This window comes from Bos taurus, chromosome 25 (genome assembly GCF_002263795.3).
Source record: "Bos taurus isolate L1 Dominette 01449 registration number 42190680 breed Hereford chromosome 25, ARS-UCD2.0, whole genome shotgun sequence".
In the NCBI taxonomy this organism is placed as follows: domain Eukaryota; kingdom Metazoa; phylum Chordata; class Mammalia; order Artiodactyla; family Bovidae; genus Bos; species Bos taurus.
Window position 1 is genome coordinate 2474662 of NC_037352.1, and position 21669 is coordinate 2496330.

General features: G+C 57.7%; 2 protein-coding genes across 5 annotated transcripts; both read left to right on the forward strand.

Annotated features, from left to right (window-relative positions):
- Positions 1–1983: 1983 nt before the first annotated feature.
- On the forward strand, positions 1984–13781 carry MMP25 (matrix metallopeptidase 25). 2 transcript variants are annotated; one of them, XM_024985318.2, is made up of 10 exons: positions 1984–2637; positions 3082–3214; positions 4862–4997; positions 5105–5397; positions 9969–10145; positions 10230–10314; positions 10480–10562; positions 10941–11093; positions 11179–11436; positions 13098–13781. In XM_024985318.2, exons 1-10 carry the CDS (start codon positions 2548–2550, stop codon positions 13190–13192), a joined length of 1503 nt encoding a protein of 500 aa, XP_024841086.1. In that variant the 5' UTR covers positions 1984–2547; the 3' UTR covers positions 13193–13781. The 2 variants fall into 2 exon arrangements, with proteins under 2 accessions (XP_024841086.1, XP_010817533.1); XM_010819231.4 differs by having other exon boundaries at positions 1993–2637; positions 11600–13781.
- Positions 13782–15997: 2216 nt separating this feature from the next.
- Positions 15998–20278, forward strand: IL32 (interleukin 32). Of its 3 annotated transcripts, XM_002697939.6 has the most exons (7): positions 15998–16069; positions 16189–16230; positions 17682–17720; positions 17862–17918; positions 18271–18297; positions 18473–18532; positions 19011–20278. In XM_002697939.6, the coding sequence occupies exons 2-7, from the start codon at positions 16216–16218 to the stop codon at positions 19326–19328; spliced, it is 516 nt and encodes a 171-aa protein (XP_002697985.1). In that variant the 5' UTR covers positions 15998–16069; positions 16189–16215; the 3' UTR covers positions 19329–20278. The 3 variants fall into 3 exon arrangements, with proteins under 3 accessions (XP_002697985.1, XP_005224696.1, XP_024841087.1); XM_005224639.5 differs by having other exon boundaries at positions 17682–17918; XM_024985319.2 differs by lacking the exon at positions 18473–18532.
- The last annotated feature ends 1391 nt before the right edge of the window (positions 20279–21669 follow it).

The window sequence follows — 21669 nt, forward strand, 5'->3', positions numbered from 1 at the left end:
GTTTCAGTATAGAGAAGGCGGAACAGGAGCTAAGAGTAAAGATAAATTCATTATGTCATAAGGGAAAGCCAGTATTACATTAACGCCTTGAAAGAGGCTCAGAGCAAGAGATGATATTGTCTCTTAGCTCAACTACAACCAGATGCCCGGAAGGGCGAGGCCACTTGTGCCAAGCCTGCTCTTGCTTTTGGAGCCTGACAAGATCAGATGGAAGCCTGCAACCTCATCCTGGCTACGGGTGGGGGTGATTGCGACTGCGTGGAGTTCTGTGACATACCAGTGTCTTTCAAGTTACATATTGTTTTTTGGGGGGCTTATTTAGGTGCACTGGTTGTAGCCCGTGTGCTCTTTAGTTGTGGCATTCAGGATCTACTTCCCTGACCAGGGATAGAACCCTGGGCCCCTTGCACTGGGAGCACAGTCTTAGCCATTGGACCGCCAGGAAAATCCCAGTGTTTCCCTGAGTTTTGTGAGCTGGTCTAACAAATAACTGAATCCAAGGAGGGGGGAGGCATGGGAACCTCTGACTTGTAGCCAACTTGGCTGACCTGGGGTGACCTGCAGACCTCCTGCCTGCATCTGAAGCGGGAGCAGTCTTGTGGGCCTGAACTCTTAACCTGTGGGATCTTAGATAACTCTAGCTATGGTCAGAACTGAAGGACACCCTGGCTGGTGTCACACAGAACTGTCTGATGCGGGAAGAAACCCCACACATCTGGTGTCAGAAGTGTTGTGAGTGTGGCCGTGTGCAAGAGAGCAAAGGAGACCCAGGAGGAGGAGGAGGGGACGTTTTCATTGCACACGGGGATCCAGTATGGACTGAGCCGTGTCCCTAAATACATAGGTTGAAGTCCTAACCCCCAGCCCCTCAAAATGTGACTGCATTTGGAGACAGGACTTTAAAGAGGCCATTAAGGTGAAATGAGGCAGTTGGGGTGGGTCCTCGTCCAGTGTGACTGGTGTCTATGAGAAGCAGGGATATGGACACCAAGACACCAGGGCTGCCTGGGCAGAGGAAGGACCACGGAGCCACCTGCAAGGTGAGAAGCCTTGGGAAAAACAACCTTGCCTCCAGAAGTAAGGAAATAAACTGCTGTTGTTCGGGCCACCTGGTCTGTGGTGGTTTGTTCTTGCAGCCCCAGCGGCTCAGCACAGGATCTCGATGTTTTAGTTTGCATTTCTACCTTGCTAATCCTGCTCACTGTTTATTTTGTTTAAAAGGCACACGGGGGTCCCATCGCGGCCCAGCTCTGCAGACGGCACCCCCCCCCCCACGCCGCCCCCGACAGGAAGTCCACCCCCGCTTCCTCCTCATCTTTTTCCAGCTGCTCGGCCTCCCAGCACCCGGCTCCCCGCGGGCGTGAGCGGCGGCTCTGCCTCCCGGGTCTCTTCCCATTCGCCCCCTCTTCTGCGCTGCGCTCCAACCGACCTGCCACAGGCGCTCCAGCTCCTGCGATGTTGTTTAGTCTCTAAGTGGTGTCCGAGTCTTTGGGACCCTGTGGACTGTAGCCCGCCACGCTCCTCTGTCCAAGGCACTTCCCAGGCAAGAACAGTGGAGTGGGTTGCCATTTCCTTCTCCGGGGGATCCTCCTGACCTAGGGATCAAACCTGAGTCTCCTGCATTGGCAGGCGTATTCTTTACCACTGAGCCACCTGGGAAGCCTAGCGAGGATTTTAAAAGCCTAGTACTTGCCCCTAGGTAGTCCCCGGGTCTGGGATCTAGAGACGCTAGAACCTCGGCGTGGGAAGCAGAGACCCTCGCAGCCCACGTAGTTAGGGGAATTAATTCGGGGACCATAGGCAGCCCCAGGCGCGCACACCCGGGCGGCGGGGGGCGGGGTGGGAGGAGTGCGGGGCTGGCAGGGATGGGCGGGGGGCGTGCCGCGGCCCCTTGGAGGGGGAAGTAGCCCAGCCGCCCGCCGCCCGGAAATCCCCCAGCCGAAGCGCCGGCCGCGCGCCCGGGGGTCTCCGGGAAGGGCGGTGGGGGGAGGGGAGGGCCCCGAGCCGCCCCTCCCCCGGGCCGGGCGGCGCGGATCTGAGAAAGCAGAAGCGAGCGGCCCTCCGGAGAGTCCCATTAGAGCAGGGATCTGGGAAGAGAAACTTGCGGCCCGGCTCTCTGAAGCAGTCGGGGAGGCCTTGGATCCGGTAGGGTCTTTAGCCATCACTGACGACGTAAGGTCGGCCCCAGCAGTCTTCGCCTTCCCCGCCCCGCCCCCGCCCCGCCCCGCCGGGCTAGCCCTCCTGTCCGGACGACAGGCCGTCGGCGCGGACCGGACCTGTGCTCACCCCCCGGAGGCCGTGCCGCAGACCCGGAGCCCGCTTCCTCTCAACCTTCCCGGCCCTCGGCTGGACGCCCCAGTACCCCCCGCATCGTACCTCCCAAGGTCCCGGATCCCCGCGCGCCACCCTTTCACCCCCTGGCCCACTCCTCGTACGCGGTGCCAGGTCCCTTGAGCCTCTCCGGGCCCCCGACCTCCTCCCCAGATCTCCAGGGCGGTGCGGGGCAGGTCCCCGGGAGCCCAGCCGGCCGCCGGGGAGGAGAGCGCCATGCTCCGGCTCCTGGCCTTGCTGCTCCCGCTGCTGCAGCCGCCCGCGCGCGCCCGGGAGCCCTCCGCGCAGGACGTGAGCCTGGGCGTGGTGAGTGCAGGGGTCCGCCGGCTCAGATCTGCAACAGAGCTGAGAGAGGGGAGCCCGGGGCCTGGACTTCTGGGTTCAGAGAAGGCTGGGGACGCTTTCCAAATGTCCAAAGAGTGACCGAGGATGGAGACTGGGGACCGGAATCCTTGGATTCGTGACCGAGGGTGGAGACTGGGGACCCGAATTCTTGGATTCGTCAGGAGGTTGAGGGCCGGAATTTGGAAATCTGAAAAAGGGTTGGGTTGGGGTGGGGAAGTGGGCACTCTTGGGAACAGATGAACACTAGCAAAGCCGGGGCTGGAGGGCCTGGATCTTGAGGTGGGGAGCAGACGGTTCCCCGGGGCTGGCCATGCCTGGTGAGTGGTGAGGCTTCCAGGATGGTGGTTGGATGGGAGAGTCCCTCCACAAGCCTTTCTGCTTCCCCTGTTCCCACCTCTGGTCTAGGACTGGCTGACCCGCTATGGCTACTTGCCGCCCCCTCACCCCGCCCAGGCCCAGCTGCAGAGCCCTGCAAAACTGCGGGATGCGATCAAGGTCATGCAGAGGTTTGCCGGCCTGCCGGAGACAGGCGTCCTGGGTACGTGGCCTCCACCCCCTCCCCAGCCCTGTCTTGGCCCTGCACCCAGCCTGACCATTGTTGCCCACACCACCAACTGCAGGGTCTAAACATCTGCATGTAGCTGAATCACCAGGGTCTATGAACATGCTGACCTCAGGTCCCAACCCTGGAGGTGCTAAGACATTCCTGTTTCAGTAAATATTTATCAGGAATCTTTTCCCGATGAACTGACATGTGAGGTCATTCCAGGCTCCACTGGTATAGTGGCGAACGAGGTAGATGAGGTCCCCGCTCACGTGGAGCTAACGTTCTAGAGGGAGAGAGGCTCAGACCAATAACAGTGATGAGTGTTCTGAAGAAAATAAAATGTTAATGATCCTCAGGGGCTGGTCCGGGCAGGGCAGGCCCCTCTGAAATAGGTCACGTGAGCTGGGAGGAGCTCATGTGACATGAAGAATTCCTAGGACACAAAGAGGGGGAATGTGGGAGGCGATCTCGCAGGCTGGTGCAAAGGCCCTGTGGCAGACACAAGCTTGTATGCCTGTGATGAAAGGCGGACTGCAGAGCCAAACAAGAGCCAGGAAGGGTGTTTTGGTTTGACTTCAAAAGTGATAAGAATCGCTGAGAGGGTTTGAAGGAGGGAGGCAAGGAGACCTGATTTACAGTTTAGTTTCCTCTGCTTACTGGACTTCCCTGGTAGCTCAGATGATAAAGTGTCTGCCTACAACGCGGGAGACCTGGGTTCGACCCCTGGGTTGGGAAGATCTCCTGGAGAAGGAAATGGCAACCCACTCCAGTATTCTTGCCTGGAAAATCCCATGGACAGAGGAACCTGGTAGGCTACAGTCCATGGGGTCACAAAGAGTCGGACACGACTGAGTGACATTTACTTTACTATTTACTGCTTACTGGTGGAGAATGGAGAGTGGGGAGCACAGAGACCAGTGTTCAGGCAAGGATGTGATGAGAAGCAGTGAATCCAGAATGTGTATTTCAGAGGCAGAGCTGAGAGGCTCCTCCATTGGGTTAAATGAGAGGAAGAGGGAAGCAGAGGGGTCCCGTCCAGATGCGAGGGAGGTAGAACCTTCTGGCCCCAGGATGTGCTCAGTTGCTCCTTGTCACTTCAAACGACAAGATGAGGTTGGACCTTCATGTGGAGCTGAGGGGACTGCTGGGAATGGAGCTGAGCCGGGCGGTGGGATTCCGGGTGACCTGACCTGGGAGGGGCTTGCCACCAGAGACCAGATACCTGGCTGGCCCGGGGACTTTGAACTTGACCTGGATGTGATGGGGACTCGGGAGCTAGCCTGTGAGGTGTGAGTAGCCTCCTAGGGGCTTCCAACCTTTAAGAGAGGCATTCTCCTGGCACCCCCAGGGTTCTTTCTCTGGAGTCCAGCTGCCAGGACTCAGGTAAGCGGGCCACTCAGATCCTGGCCTGAGACTCTTGTGTCCATCCAGGACCAGGTGTGAAGGGTGATCATACCCAGAGGGCAGTGCCATAGTTTGGTACGAGCTGGTGTTCAGAATCAGATAGCCCGGCTCCCAGTGCAAGCTGTGGGGCCTTTGTGAGCAAGTGTCTGTAGCTCTTGGAAACTCAGTTTGCCCATGGAAAATGGTAGCTCGCGCCTGCTGCTGATTCCCCGTCTGCCGCAACCTCTCCTGCAGACCCGCTGACGGTGGCCACGATGCATAAACCCCGCTGCTCGCTGCCCGACGTGCTGGGGGCAGCAGGGCTGGTGAGGCGGCGGCGCCGGTACGCTCTGAGCGGCAGCGTGTGGAAGAAGCGGACACTGACGTGGAGGTCAGTCCTGGTGCCCTGTTGACCACCCTGGGGCTGCCCGCTGGGCCCCAGCTTCTTTTGTCTGCCCTCTCTCCTCAGAGCCCCTCACTCGGCCCCCCTCTTTCCAGGGTCAACTCCTTCCCCCAGGGCTCTGGGCTGAGCCAGGAGACTGTGCGGACCCTCATGCACCACGCCCTGACCACCTGGGGCGCCGAGTCAGACCTCAGGTTCCAGGAGGTGGGTTCGCAGGGGCCCACGGAGCCTGACATCCTCATCGACTTTGCCCGGGCCTATCACCAGGACAGCTACCCCTTCGATGGGCAGGGGGGCACCCTGGCCCATGCCTTCTTCCCGGGGGAGCACCCTATCTCTGGGGACACGCACTTCGACGATGAGGAGACCTGGACTTTTGGGTCAAAAGGTACCATCTCCCCTCTTCTGAGAGGTCCCCTGTCCAGATCTGCCTGTCCTTAAGAATGAAGTTTACATTACGTTTACTGATGGACGCTGTATCAGTTGGGCTTCTCTAGAGAAACAGAACCAGTAGGATGGGTGTGTGCACGTGTGTGTGGAGAAAGTGATTTACTTTAAGGAACTGGCTCACAGAATTGCAGAGGCTGGTGAGCTCCAAAATCTGTAGGGCAGGCCTGCAAATTGGAAATTCAGGAGACTTGATGGTGCAATTTTGAGTCCAGTATTTGCAGAGCAAGGCAGCTGGCAGGCTTTCCATGTTGCCGTCTTTGGGCAGAATTCTTTCTTCTCCAGGAAACCTCAGTTTTGGTTTTTAATGCCTTCAACTGATTAGACGGGCCCCGCCCACACTATGGAGGATAATCTGCTCTACTTACCGTGGCTTATAGATGTTATTCATGCTGATAAAATAACCTCCACAACAACATCTTGACTGGTACTTAATCAGGCATTGGGGCACCCTAGTCTGGCCAAGTTGACACAGAAAATTGCCCATCACAGAGGGGAAGTCCAAGTTGGGGCCAAGGACTCAGAAGGGCAAGAACTCAGGTCTGCCAGTAGCTGAGTCAGAAGAGTAACTGGCAGTTGCTACACAGGGTGTCACAATTACGTGGAATCACAACAGAGGAAGTCCTTAAGCCTGGGGGTGCTCACACAAAGGCTGGCTGAAGGGATGGGGACTTCCTGGAAGCGGTGACTTTGCTTGTTTCACATATGTAGACAGTGCGTGCCAACTAGCGCCCAGGGTCCCACTCTCCTGGAGTACCAGGGTGGGGGTGGGAGGGGACGTATAAAGCACAAGCCAGTGAGCTCGCTGAGGCCAGGGGAGTCAGAGGTGGGGGTACAGGGGTGAGGATCGGTCTGGGATATTCAGGGCTGGAAGGCACACACGTGCTGTTAGGAGCGGACCGCAGAGGATGGAGGGCCAGTCTCATATGATGAGGGGCCTGGGAGGGCATGTGGCAGGGCCTGGACAATGGGATTCCAAAGGCAGTGGGAGCTGTGGGAAGTTCTGCATTCCAGAGATACCACTGGCTGCCCTGGGGGGCAAGATGGAGACAGGGAGGCAGGGAGGTAGCTGGGGGTCCAGGTAAGAGATGGTGGGGGCGATGGGAGTGGGGCTGGAGGGCAGTGGGCAGCTCAGTGGGGAGTCCATCAGGATGGACAGAGATTGGGATCTGATTGGATTCGGCAGCAAAGGGAGTGAGGATGGCCGGATACCAGCCAGGTTTCTGGCTCAAAGGCCCTGGAGGATGGTGTCCCATTAATGCAGGTGAGAAGAGGGCGGGGAGGAGGAGCAGGCTGGGGAGGGCAGGTGAGTTCAGGTCGGGGCCTGTGTCTGCAGCGCCGAGTCGGTGCAGGTGGTGCGTTGATGATCCAGTATCTTGTGCTAGAATTTGGATTCCTCCAACTCAAGTCAGGTTTCCCAGGACTGGCGCGTGAGAGGAAAATTCTTGTGCAAGCAGTTTTGGGGGGCACGTTCCCAGGGGAAAGGGAAGCAGGAGAGACGTCGGGGGAGGGAGGGGGGAGAAGCTAAGCTAGGATGTGGTCTCAGCTGGAGAAGAGCCTGACCCCGCAGGGAACTCTCTGGAGCTCTCTGGAGCGTAAATAGCACCCCAGGGTTGGTTCTGCCTGGAGGCAGGGGGCCCAGCTCTCCCACTTCCCATCCCTGGAACTGCTGGGGGAGGCTGGGCCAGGAGGGAGAGCCATTTGCTGGGGATGGGTCCTCAGGCTCTGCAGACGGACTCAGGTGAGGTGGGGATAGCAGACACAGATCCACCGCAGGGAGGCTGTATAACAGCATTTAAGAACTTGGGGTTGGAGCTGAACTCAATTCAGGGTTCCCCCGCCTGCTGCTGCGTGTGCCAGTTACTTGGCCTCAGAGGGCTCAGTTTCCTCACCTGAGGAATGGCGATCATAGTATGTACTGGTCTCATGGGCTTGCAGATGAAACCAGTAATTCATCTACAGCTCTCAGCACACTGTTCACTGTCGGCCACTATAAGCTGGGTCTCCCAGCACATTTGAGAGTTGGTGGTACCTGGGGGGTCAGGTTCCAGGAGAAGGTAGAATGTGAAGACCAAGTTCAGAGGTGGGGAAGTCTCACAGTTAAGGGGAGGGCAGTAGGTGGAGGGGTTGGGGAAGGATGAAAACAAATGGAGAAAAACTAGGTTGAAAGGTGAGGAGGAAGACAAGTGAAGGAGGAAGTGGGCAGCAGTGAGCGGGGCTTCAAGTCATCCAGTAACTTACTTACGGTTGGATCTCGCCATGTGGGGACAAAGTGACTTTAGTGCCCAATGGCTTGGTGGGTGGAGGGAGAATCCAGACCACAGAGGCATGAGAGGAGCTGAGCAACAGAAGGCTGAGTTCAGACTGCTGAGCAGAGAGCTTGCTGGCGGGGTGCGGGGTGTGGATGGTGGGCAGACAGGTCCAGGGGGTGCCCTAGGATGAGGGAGTCTTGAAGACTCGGGGACAGTGGATGAGACAATAGAGGTGGGGGATGAGTGTATGAATCGCGGATTAACAGATGGATCAATGAACCGATGAACGGACACACGGATGGATGGAGGGACAGATGCATGCATGCATGAAGGCAGAGATGAACGGATGGGTGGGGCTTTGTCCTTGTCCTGGAGGAGGTGAGTGAGGCAAAGATCTCTCCCAGGGCAGGGCAAGAAGCAGGAGATGAGCTGGTGGGGGATGAAGCTCTGTGCCCCATGCACAGAAGCTTACCGATGACACAAGCGGCCCGTCTTGATGAAACAGGAAATTTGTCATCTAAGAGTTGCGGGCTGGGGCTGGGACTGGGTAGCACCTGGAGGGGCTTTGAGTCTGGATTTGAGGCTGAATGGGGGGAGCAAAGGAGCTGCCTGCTGAGGCTGTGGGTGAGGGTGAGGGGAGGTGCAGAGGACCCTCCAGAGATGAGCACCGGGAGTCTCTGCGGCTGGATCTGCATGGTTGTGTAATTTCCCTAGCTAAATAGCGTGACAAGGGTGCAAGGAAGGGGTGTGGCCAGAGGAGAGGCAAGGACACCGGGTGGGGCACGTGGTAAAATACAAAAAAGATCTACCTGATTAAGACACCAAATGTCCTCCGTCCAGTTTCTTAGAAAAAGCTCTCAGCACATATTGAGAAAAGCCACAGTCAACATGGGAATTCATCAGTACTTATGAGTTTGACAGACATCTGAAACCACTGCTGAGAAGCAGGACAGCCCAGCCAGGGTTCCGTCTCTGTCATTTAACTTGACCTCTCTGTGCCTCAGTTTCCTCACCTGTAAAATGAGGATAGGAGGTAGAAGTAACAGGAAAAGCCTTTGCTGCTCTGCTTACGACTCACTCATCTTGTCCTTAGATTCTCACTTAGTGGCCTTGACGGGTGGAGAGAAATTTGCTTTTCAGTTCACCAGGTTACTTCCAATAATTGCACTTTCACCACTGCTCACTCTAGTTAGACATTTCCATGACGGTAGATCAACCTGGGGGTGGCGGGGGGCGCTGCTTGTCTCTTGCTGTCTCTGTGCCTTCTTAGCCTCTCACTGGCTCGGGAATCAATGAGGAGCTGGGATTCAGCCAGCAGCTGGGAGCGTGGAGACAGCTTGGTCCTGGCGCCTGGGCTGGGTCCCCAGGGAAAAGCCTTCTGTGGTCAGAGAGGTTGGGCGCCAGGGCCAGCGGGCTGTGGTTAGAGAGTGCTTGCTAGAGCTTCGAGTTCCGAATTCCGAGAGATGCAGGCTGCAGGGGTGGGGGATGGAGGCTGTGGGAGGGAGAGATGGAGCAGAAATAGAGGACTGGGGGTCCTGGGCACTAGCCGGGTGGGGATGGAAGGAGGAGGAGGGGGGCCATGGAGTCTGACCTACCTTCCCTGTGGGTGGGAGTGAGAATGGTGCAGAGGGGCGGGGCCTCTGGAGCTGCCAGAAGGGAGTTTCCCCAGAGCTGGGGCTCCCTCCAGAGAACCACACACCCAGAGGATCCTGCTTCCTCTAGAATGTTTCCTTTTTTTTTTTTTTTTTAAAGAATATTCATTTATGCATTTGGCTGTGCCGGGTCTTCCTTGCGGCCCTTGGGATCTTGCAGCCTGCAGGCTCTCAGTTGCAGCCCGTGGAATCTAGTTCCCTGACCTAGACCCCCTGCATTGGGAGCGTGGGGACCAGCGGGGAGGTCTCCCCACATGTTTCTGTATGTTGCCTTGCTGGGGCAGGGGCTCCATCCTTATACAGTTGCTCCTTCCCCTGTCCATGCCGTTTCCTCCTGCTCTTTCCCTAGTCTGCTCTGAGGTCTTTTCAGTCCGTCCCCCCGGTGTGCAGCACTGCCAAACCAGGCTACAGGAGACTATCTTCCGAACAAGTGCACCCACAGAGGAGGGAAAAGATGACTCAGGGAGGGGGTCCGCGCAGAGGAGGCCACGGCCACCTCGGAGGGTCTCCTGGCTGTGTCCACCAGAAGGCCCCTTTCTCCGGGGCTTCCTGGGGGCGCCAGGGTGGGGGTGGAGCCCGGCTCCAGCGCATTCTCCCTTCCTCCCCAGATGGCGAGGGGACGGACCTGTTTGCGGTGGCTGTTCATGAGTTCGGCCACGCCCTGGGCCTGGGCCACTCCTCAGCGCCCGACTCCATCATGAGGCCCTTTTACCAGGGCCCAGTGGGCAACCCCGCCGAGTACCGCCTGTCTCAGGACGACCGCGAAGGCCTGCAGCAGCTCTACGGTACCGCGGGCGGCGGGGTGCTCGCCCCCTGGTGGCCTCTGCAGTAGCCTCAGGGGACCCAGCCCTGTAACCCTTTCTCCACAGGGAGAGCACCCCAAACCCCATATGACAAGCCCACACGGAAGCCCCTGGCTCCTCCTCCCCCGCCCCCTGCCCTGCCCCCGGACAGGTGAGTCCTCTCCAGGTAGGAGGCTTTGGATGCGCTCCCTAACCTCAGGGTCCTCCTCTCCAGATGGGCAGGTGAGAGTCCCTGCTTTGTAGGATGCGGTAAAGGTTAAATAAAAGGAGCGGGACCCCGCCCCTCCTCTCTGCTCACCTCTCTTTTCCTTCCCAGCACCCCCCAACCCCTCCCTGATCGATGTGATGGCAATTTTGACGCCATCGCCAACATCCGAGGCGAAACTTTCTTCTTCAAAGGTAAGTGACTTCCATCTCCCCGGACGCATACAGCTGGCTTCACATCCACTTAGAGTGACCCGCCGCCCGGGCCCCGAGGGTCGCAGGAATGCCGGACTTTCAGTGCCAAAAATGGGAAACTCCTGGCCCAGCCGGTCACCCTAGAGCCACTGCAGCCTTGATTTTTGATGGACCTGCGCCCCCCGCCCCGCCCCGCCCCGCCCCGCCCCGCCCCCAGCGGTGGGAGGGGAAACCCTGAACTGTGTCCAAGCCACACCCTGGCGGGCAAGGTGGGTGCGCGGTAGTAGAGGGGTGTACAGAAGGGGTGACCTCCTGCCATCTCATCTCACGCCTATACGCCCACCCCTTCTTCCAACCCCCAATCGCCCCCCAACCCAGGCCCCTGGTTCTGGCGCCTCCAGCCCTCGGGACAGCTGGTGTCACCCCGGCCCGCCCGGCTCCACCGCTTCTGGGAGGGGCTGCCAACCCAGGTGAAGGTCATTCAGGCCGCCTACGCCCGTCACCCGGACGGCCGGATCCTCTTATTTAGCGGTCAGTGCGGTCCGGGTTTGGGGGCGGGGGCGCTAGCGCGGGGCATGCGCAGCGCGGCTCACCCGGGCCCCCGCCCTGCCCGCAGGCCCGCAGTTCTGGTCGTTCCAGGACCGGCTGCTAGAGGGCGCCGCGCGCCCGCTCACCGAGCTGGGGCTGCCCCCCGGGACGGAGGTGGACGCCGTGTTCTCCTGGCCGCTCAACGGGAAGACCTACCTGATCCGGGGGCGGCAGTACTGGCGGTACGACGAGGCGGCGGCGCGCCCGGACCCCGGCTACCCGCGCGACCTGAGCCTCTGGGAGGGCGCACCGTCGGCCCCCGACGATGTCACTGTCAGCAACACAGGTGGGAGAGCTCGCGCATCCGGGGGGCTGGGCGATGGGGGCCCAGGGGCCGTGGGGTGGTGGGGCCTGCAGACCCCGGCGTGGGCGGAGAAGCGGTGCGGAGAGAGGGGTTTGGAGGGTGGGCAGGCGTGCTACCAGTCCCTGAAACCTCTCCCTCCCCGCAGGTGACACCTACTTCTTCAAGGGCCTCCACTACTGGCGCTTCCCCAAGGGCAGCATCAAAGCCGAGCCAGACTCCCCCCAACCCATGGGTCCCAAGTTCCTGGACTGCCCCGCCCCCACTGTGGGCCCTCGGGCCCCCAGACCCCCCAGAGCGACCCTTAAGGCCGGAGACTGCGACTGTCAGTGCGGAATCAGTCGGGCTGCGGGGCGGCCTTCGGTGCTCCTCCTGCCTCTTCTGTCCCTGCTGGTGGGGGGCCTGGCCTCCCCCTGAAGGGAACCTGCGGCTGCGTGGAAGGGAGCGGATCGCCCACGGGGCCCCTGCGGGTTGTGGCTGTGGGAAGTCTGTCCCAGGGGCTGGGCTCAGCCAGGATGCAGCTGGGGATGCAGGTGGAGCTAAGTCCAGGAGGGCGGAGACACAGGGCCGGCCCTGGCACTGAATGCCCTGAGTGTGGCCTCCTGGGCCTTCCTTCCTCCCCTGACCCTTCCTTCCTCCCCTGCCCCTGGCCATGACCCCGCAGGACTCTCCTTTTCCCGGAACACCTGGCCTTTCCCAGAGCTCAGGGGGCTGAATTCCTGCAGCCCCACCCCGCCTGCCAACAGCAGCTGTCCCAAGTGCTTGGCTCTACAGGACAGCCCCACTCCCCCGTGCTGAGCAGGCTCTCCAGCCTCTGCTCTAACGTTTCTCATCCTGTCCTCCCTCCACGATGTCCCAATCGAAGCACATTGGTGGGGTCCCAAACCCAGCTCTGCGACCACTCCAGAGCATGTGTCCCAAGTCTGGGGTGACATCCGTGGTTCACACGTGGGTGATGCTCCTCAGATGGCCCACCCCTGTGGCCCATCCTTTCTGGTCAGCACGCTGGTACCAGAACCACCCACATTCAGTACGACACCCTCCTGCTCCTAAAACACCTCTCCCACCACTTCACCTGAGCCTCTGCCACCCTCTCCAGAACCCCTTGGCTCCCATCAGCTCGATGCTGGTGTGAGGACAGTGGACTGGTCCCCTCTCAGTCTGGGGTCACTGCCTCCTCAGTGTTCCTGGGTGACAGGTGGGTGGAACCTGGGCCACCTCAATGACCCCCTTCCCCACTGAATTCAGAATCTAAATGAGTGCCTCTGCAACTCTGCTTCTGGAACATTCCACACAGGATGACCCAGGAAGGGAGTTCCCTGGTGGTCCAGTGATTAGAATCTGGTGCTCTCACTGTCATGGCCTGAGTTAAATTTCTAATCCCAGAACTAAAATCCTTCAAGCTGATCGGTGTGGTCTAAGAAAACGAGAGAATGACCTAGGGAACTTGAAAAATGCGGATTCCATGGCTTCACTGTGAATCCTCACTCTGGGTCTGGAGCCAGGAATCTGCATTTGAACAAACTGGGTGGTTGATGTGGGGGTGGGCTGGGGGTGGCCCCGATCTTCAAGGGACCAGGGCCAGCAGCTGCCATCTCAGGTCTCTGTCTTCTGACTTGTGCGTCCCCTCCGTGTTCTCCACCCAGGGGCCAACCTCTTCCTGTGTTTACAGAGCCTACTCACAGCCTGGGTGAGAGAGGTTCACCCCCATGGCTGGAGTCACATACCCACCATTTCTTAATGTGCTACCAGCCTCAGCGGGCCCACAGTGCTGCAAGAGCTGACTCAGGGGCATGGAGCCCAGCGTGGTCATGACCAGGCCAGAAGGAGGATGACAGCCCGGTGTCTTCAACCAGCCAGCCACCTGGGAATTCAAAGGCACCAGAAGCCATCTGGGCCTCTGTCAGGACCCTTTCTAAGTACGAGGAGGAGGAAACTTGTCTTCAAAAAGTTTATCAGCCCTGAAGCAGGACAATAAAAATAACAGGAGAGAAACCCCTTCATTTCCTCGGAGCAGTGATGGAGCCCCAAGGCGAAGTTTGGTGGCAGGAACATGACAGACCCGAATCACTGTTTTCCAGAAGAGGCTGGAATCCAGCATTGACGGGGGACAGGGTGGCTGAGGATGAGCTGGGGGGCAACCAAGAGTTGGTTGGAGGCGCCCAGAGAGGGATGTCCCATGTGACACCTGAGGCTCCTTTCGCTGCGACAATGGACACTTGTCCAGCCTCTCAGACGTCATGAAGTCAGGTTCACAAAAATGCCACATGGTATTGAATTATGTTTTTTAAAGAATGGGAAATAAATGAGACAAATTATTAAAATATAAACACTCAAAACTTTCATATTTCAAAGGGCAACACCGGAAAAGTAAAAAGACACTCACAGAATGGGGACAAAAAGTTACAGATGATACATGTGGGAAGGGCATGGAGCCGGAAAACTTATACGACCGTTGTGTGTGCGTGCACGCTCAATGCTGTCTCCATGGCCCCATAGACTGTAGCCCCCCAGGCTCCTCTGTCCATGGGGTTTTCCAGGCAACAATATTGGAGTGGGTTGCCATGTCGTCCTCCCAGGGATCTTCCCTGACCCACAGATTGAACCCGGATCTCTCGCATTGCAGGCAGATTCTTTACCGCTGAGCTACCGGGGAAGCCTGGGGAAATAGTCTAGTGGTACCTCAAAAAGTTAAAAGCAGACTTAGGGATTGCATGGTGGTGGGCCATGGGGATGATGGCATAGGGGTGCAGGATGGTTTCTGGAGATGATAAAAGTGTTCTCAAATTGATGGTGATGATGGTTGAGTAGTACTGTGCATTAAATTAGGCACTTTCCTGGGTGAATTGTATGATATGTGAATTACACCTCACTAAAACTCTATAAAGAAAAGGGTTCAGCCCACAGTGAGACATGAAATGCCTTTCAGGAGGTGGCCTTCCTGAGACAGATGTGGAGGTGCCCAGTGTTGGGTCTCAGGCAGCCAGATCACCCGAGATAAGACCTGGAAATGAGGCGTGCAGCTGAAGCAAGTGAAAGCTGCTCAGCTGTGCCTGACTCTCTGACCCATGGACTATGCAGTCCATGGAATTCTCTGAGCCGTGATACTGGAGTGGGTTCCTTTCTCCAGGGGGATCTTTCTGACCCAGGGATCAAACCCAGGTCTCCCGCATTGCAGGCGGATTCTCTACCCTCAGCCACCAGGGAAGCCCACAGCTGAAGCAAGCGCGGCTCTGTTGTCTCCCTCCCACCCGGCGTTCTGAGCTGGTTCAGGGAAGGATCTGGACCTCCTGGGTGTGGGAAGGGAGTTTCAGACAACTGAACGAGCCCCTAAGGGGCAGGGGGTACCAGCTGGGGTCTGGTGGGCCCAAGAGAGACTTTCCCTGAGGAGCAGGATTCATAGGTTGTCCCCATGGGGTGCACACGGGTGGCCCATCAGGAGCCCGGTTCCTCTTCAAGGATATTAGACACTGAATAGTGTTCCCCTAAATTCACACAGTGAAGTCCTAACCACCAGCGCCTGGAGGGGGGTCTTTACAGGGAATCAAGTGAGCATGAGGCCCTTAGGGTGGGCCCTAATCCATTATGACTGGTGACCTTAGGAAAATGGGGAATTAGGAGACAGATACGTGTCTAGGGAGGGCACCATGTAGACCTGGAGACAGCTGTCTACACGCCTAGGAGAGAAGCCTGGAACACGTGCTTCCCTCAGGGCTCTAGAGCAACCGCTGCCTGCTGACACCTTGATTTCAATTTCGAGGCTTCACTGTGAGAATAAATGTGTGTTGCTGAGACCCGGGTCTGTGGCTCTTTGTTATGGCAGCCCTGGGTCTCTAAGACAGATGCCAGGCCATGGCTGTGAGGGGCTGTGGTCTTAGGGGGGAGGTGGGCCAGGCTGTGAGAGTCAAGCCCTGTGGGGCTGGCCAGGGCCAGGGAGACCCCTGCCATGGTGACTGAGGCCCGGGGTCCCGAGCAGGGCTCAGGAGACCCTGGTCAGCGGGGCCCAGACGGCCAGCAAGGCTCCCTTCTGCCCCTTCTGAAGGACACATCCTGTGGGTGAGGCACACAGGCCCGGCCCTGCCCTGGATGCAGGGGAGAGTCTCCACCTCAGGGCTCCCGCAGGTCCTGTGACTTCCTGAGGGCAGGGCAGCTACAGAAGCTTCTCTGGATATGGAGTGGGGTGCAGTCTGTTCAAGGGCCCTGGTCGGCTCCCCCTGAAGCTTCCTCAAACTATCATCCCAAGTCTGGACTTTACCCCGTCCCTCCGCGTGCTCTAGCCGATGGCGGGGGGTCCCAGCCCAAGCTGGGCTCAGAGATCCCCACCCAGCTCAGGGAGAAGGCCCCTGTCCTGGGACCCTGAGTGTAAGGGACACGCCCTTCCCGCCCCGCCCCTCAGATTCTGGCTCCATGTCTTCCCCTCCTTCTGACTCCCCCCCTTCCTCTTCTGTTTCTGCTTCTATTTCTATCTCAGTTTCTGTCTCAAACACACCCAGCTGACCCTGCCTCCTCCCCAGCAGGGCTCCACCCTCTCTGCCCTTCCCTGGCCAGCTCTTAAGTCGCTGGGGCTCAGCAGGCAGCGGGGTAGTGCTCAGCTGGAGCTCTGGCTGCAGGATCTCAGGTGAGGGGCTCTGGGGAGCCTGGCGTGGGGGTGGGGGAGACCTGCAGGGGGAGGATCCTCCAGGGTGGTGTGCGAGCCTTCTTCTCTGAAGCACTTTCCTCCCACTCTTCCTCCACCAGGTCCCAGCGGCAGGACCCTAAGCCACCATGTGCTTCGCTAAGGTGAGTGACAAGAGATGAGGGGAGAGTGGGCCTGGAGTCTCCTTTGCCACCTGTCCCCGCTCCCACCAGCTCAGCCCCAGCCCTGCTGACTGCTCTGTGCGCAGCAACCTCTGTCCCACCCTCCCTGGGCCCTGGGGTGGCCACAGGGGAAGTGAAAGTGTGAGTCCCTCAGTGGTGTCCAACTCTTTGCGAACCCCGGGACTGTAGCCCACCAGGCTCCCCTGTCCATGGGCTTCTCCAGGCAGAGATACTGGAGCGGGTTGCCATTTCCTTCCCACTGAGGAAGCAGAGGGTCAAAACATGGGACCCGTGCCATCAAAGCGCCCCGTCTCACAATAACCCTGGTCGAACGCTCTGCTGTCACCATCCTGAAATTTTGGATAATTGTTGACAAGCACGCTCCAGTTTCCTGTTGCTCTGAGCCTTTTCCTTATGTGGCAGGTCCTGGCTGTGGGGCTGGGGCTCCTGCTGGGAGGTCAGTTTTGCGGGCAGCTCAGTGTGGGGGCCTTTGGGACCGAGGAAGGAGCAATGGACCAGGGAGTGAGTGTAGGAATTAGAGTCGTCATGCTCGTGGGGGAGCCGGACCTGGAGCCTCTGCAGTGTCCGAGGAATCAGCCGTCCTCAGGCTCCTTCTAATGCTTATTCCTATTTATTGAATTTCTTTTGTCTCTGAGCGATCTTAGTTGCAGCGTGTGGGGTCTAGTTCACTGGCCAGGATTTTCAGAGAAAAGCTGAAAGCATTTCTCTCAGGGCGTGGATCAACAGCTGAAGCCACACTGAGATCAGAAACTATTCTTACCTTTGGGGTGGCCTCCGCCCTCTGTCCACTCACCTACCTAGTTCTGAGGGTGACCAGATCCCCAGGGGCTCTGGGCCATGGAACACCGGTGTCTGGGAGTGGTCATCTTGGGGTGAGCCAGGCTGAGCACTCAGGTCCAGTGAGAGGATGCGGGCAGAGAGTGTCCCCACGGACCCGCGAGGAGTTTCCTTGCCCAGTTATGTGTGATGCTGGGCTGACAGGATGGGGCCCCCAGACAAGAGTGTGCAGACAGGAGCCCTGCTCGAGATGTGAGCCGCACTGACTACCCAGGGCCAGGAGGGCAGCGGGGACAGCGCCAGATTCCCGAGTATCCCAAGGGGTCGGTGGGGCACCTCCCACCTCCATGAGTCATCAATTGTCTGGAGGGGAAGGGCTGGGGGCCGGGGGTCTGCAGGGTCAGAGGTCAGGAAGACTGGCCACTGTCACCCTCAGCACCTCAGACAGGAGAGGACAGTGCCAGTTCCTCCCTGGTCAGCTCTCAGCAGGACCACGGAGGGCTAGACATCTGGGAACCAGGTTGACCCGCCTACTCCAGGGCAACCGTCCTCCTTGGGTGAGTGTGTGTGTGTGTATAAAACAGATCTTGGTGGTTACAAGGTCAGAAGCCTGAATTTCACTGTTACCTCCACAGAGAGACCCACGTGTCCTGGCTTCTTTCAGGGTGTTATCGGTAAGAAGCTCATTTCCACGTATAGCTGGGGTTCAGGAGGCCTGGGTTCTGCTGGGTGAAGCTGAGAACATTCTGGCCCACTTGGGACCCAGCAGGGAGAAGAACCGAGATTCTTTTACTCAAGTCCATCTCTGTTCACAGCACAACCTTGTAGATGAATTTTTCGATACAATGGAAAATGAACCAGAAGGAGCACAGGTGGGTCACTGTGCCCCACCTCCGACCCTCCCCAGTTTGAGGGAGGTGGGGTGGGTTCACAGTCATGGTGATGATGAGGGTCACAGCTCAGCACCCAGTCCTTACACTGGACAAATGCACACCTGTGTGGCAGGTGAGTGTACAGGGAGGAGATACGGAGGCCCAGGGATGCTGAGGGCAGCGTCCGGACCACAGGGCAACGAGGGTGGGGCAGGATGCCAGAGCATGGTCCCCAGGTTGAGTGTTAGTTATTGGGGTAACTGGGCAGAGATGAGAACTAGCTGGGCCTTGGGATTCAGGGTGAAAGTGAGAGAGGGTGGGGGTATTTTAAACAGAGGTTTTTTCCCAACAGATGGAGGCAGTCCTAGCAGAGACTAAGGTGAGTTTGGACCTTGCCCCCTGCTAAGGGAAATCCTCAGAGTTGGATCAGCCAGGGTATGGAGTCTGGGGCACTGGCTCCCTTCAGACTCACCTGGATGCATGGGAGGCCACAGTGGGGACCACTGACCTCAGCAGGGAGGCAGGAGTGCAGACTGCACACTTCCTCTCCCCAGGAAAAATTCATCAAGGACGCCTTTAAAGTCATGGATAATCACATTCAAGAGAACAGTCCCGTGAGTTGGAGCCACTGTCTCAGTGCCTTCCTTCCCCTCCCCACTGGTCTCTCTTGTCCTTGGGGCTGCTGCGTGTGCACAGAGCTCCCTGGAGTGGGGGATGAAGTGGGGGCTCCCTGAAATCTCAGGTGGTGCAGCCTTGTGGGCATCAGCCTCCCGACTCAGCATCGGTGGCCAGAGCCCTGGACTTAGCTTCCTGCTATGAGCCCTGTGGGCCTGGCGCTGGGTTCAGCGGTCGACCACGTAGACGCAGGTACAACCAAGGACTGGGGTTCGTTCTTCGAAGGGAACCGAGGGGCAAGGCCCAGTCTCTGGGAGAAGTGCTCGTGTCTGCAGACCTTTTGGCCAGAAGCAGGCAGTTTGGATTCGTGGGCTTCTGAGTCCCAGCATTTCACAAGGGCTGGGAGGCCTCGGTAAGGTCAGGACCAGGGTCTGCCTCGCTCCGGGCGAGTCCCTGAATAGCCCACAATCCCTGCAGGAAACCCTGAAGGAGTCCAGTCCCTTGCTTCAGGAAGCACAGCAAGAAGTACGCTGCAGAATCCAGAGACGCTCCGTCTCCACCTCTCTGGAGGTCCAGAATCCGGAAGAGAGCATCTGGGCCAGAGCCCTGCGGCAGTTCTTGGGCATTCTGCAGAGTTTCCTGTCCGGGTGTCGGGATGCGCTCACCTGGCTGTGGGAGAAGGCCGCGGCCTGCCTACAGGCCGTCTGCAGTGCGGTGGAGGCCCTCTGGGAAGTGCTCACGGATTTCTGCTCCTTTGTTGGGCAGCTCTTATGCAGAAGCCTCATCCAGGTCTAAGAGCCTCACATGGTTCTGGAGGAGCCCCACCTCATTCAGAAGGCCCTGTACGATGCCCTTCCCGGAAACCATCTTCTGAAGCGACCTTTACCCTCCTGCTCACCCTTGACCCATCCTTTAACTGCCCTCCCCTCCTGTCCTGCAGGGACGACACCACAGCATCAGGCCAGGTTTCCCTTCTCCAGGTCTGACCTGTCTGTCAGGGACGGGGATGTTCTGCTGACCCAGGGACGTGGGAGAGGCTTGGAAGCCCAGAGGCCCCAAGGACCAAGGTGCCTTCCGTGGGTCAGCATGCCTCAGTGTCTCTGCCTGTCGCTCCAGACCCTGTCAGATGGGGCGCTGAGCTGATCCTCAGCGAGGGGGACCCCTGAGGGCCGGCTGCGGGTCTCGCAGGAGGAGTCAGTGGTGGACCCTGACCCTGACATTAGCATCTTAGTGCCCTCATCATCCTAAGCGACCCAGCTTGCTGTCAGCTGAGGCCCCAGCAGGGCAGGAGACCTGGAGGAAGGCTCTCCCTGTCTCCTGGGCCTGTGCCTTCCTGTCTGAGGAGGACAGCAGCCTGTCTGGGAGTTCCTTGTGGCAGAGCCCCATTCCGGGCATATCCTTCCCCCTTCACTTCCAGAGGGTCCCTCTGACAGGCCTGACACTGGAAGGCCTACCTCTGGCCTGAGTTCCCTGCTGCAAGGAGCCGCCCACTGCCAGGCCCTGAGCAGCCTTGGCTTCCTGGCCCCGTCCCTGCCTCACCTCCCCATCAGTATGCAAGTCCCTCAGACTTTCCTCTGTTCTCTGATGCCCCTGTGCTAAACCTGCACTTGACTATTTCCTTTTTTTCTTTTTACATAATGACTTACATCTGATATTCTACTTCTCACGATGGTGATTATAGCCGTTGATAGAAGTAGTATGGATGTTTTGTTTAACATTAAATTTCTTCCCCGTTTCAACATCAATATGAGTTTGTTTTTATTTTTGTTGTTGTTGTTTTTAGATTAAATCTTTTCTCCATTTCAATGTAAGTTACATGAAATACATTTTCTAAACACTTTCCCTCCCAAGGAAATGTTTCAGTTTTTGACCAATGATATGTGATTTGTGCATGGACAATATAAACTCGGGAGGTAACAGAACAAAATCCAATAAAAATATGGAGGAAAGAGTCCTCCAATGTACAGGAGGGAGTGATGTGAATGGAATAGGTGCAATTTCCAGGGATTCTGGGCACAAGTTTCCTTCTTCCTATGCAGAATTCTGAAACAATGAAATATTACTTATGTAAATATCAGTCATCTCACTTCTTGGACCTTTTAACCAGCACATGCATGTTATAGACAGCAGTTTTCAGTGGGTGATTTGCTGTAAAGAAGACGTTTTGTACTCCATTTAGCATAGGATAGCCATTTGAAACCATTAGGAGGTATTTCATGGGATCCGAGGAACTCTGGTCCTTTATGTCTCAGCTCAGAAAGAATTCAGGGAGAGGTGAAAGGAGCCTGGCAGCCTACAGTCCACGGGGTGGCACAGAGTCGGACACAACTGAGGACCTAAGGCTGTCACTGACCTGTCAGACCCCGTCTCATCCACAGGATGCTGCTCTGCATCTCCTCACCTGCGCAATAGTCCTTGGCTGCTGGCCAAGCTCCTCTCTCTCCCACCCGGGTCTCTGCACATGCTGCTCCTTTTGCCTGGGATGCCCTCCTTTTTCTCCGGGGCAGCTTTGCCCCTCTATTTCAAGCCAGGTCCCCTAAGGCCCCACCACATTCCCTGGCACATGGGTGGGGCTCAGGAAATAATCACGCCTTGATATGCTGTGAGTGCTGTCGCCCTGTCGTGTTCGCCTCTGCAGCCCCACGGACTGTGGCCCACCAGGTCCCTCATCCATGGGATTTCCCAGGCAAGGACAGTAGAGTGCGTGTCATTTCCTTGTCCAAGGGATCTTCCAAGCCCAGGCATTGAACCCAGGTCGCTTCCATCTCCCGCATTGGCAGTCAGATCCCTTACCACTAGTGCCCCCCACGCTGTGAGTTCTCCCAGTTCCTCAGTCTCTTATTGACCTGTCCTCTCTCCTGGAAGCGTTCCTCCTAGGAGTCTTGCAGGAGTCTTAAACCTAAACCTGTGACATGTGGGGACTCCCGTAGCCCTGTCTTCTTCCCAACACCTAAATGACTGAACCTCCCAGCCCCCGGCTCAGAGCTTTCCCTTCCAGCTGTGCCCAAGAAACACCTCTACTTTCCAAATCCAGTTGCCCTTCAAGGATATCAGAAGTCTCACTGTGTCTCCAAATTCCCATGCTGAAGTCCTCTGAATGCCACGTCATCTGGAGGTGGTCTTTACAAGGGATCAA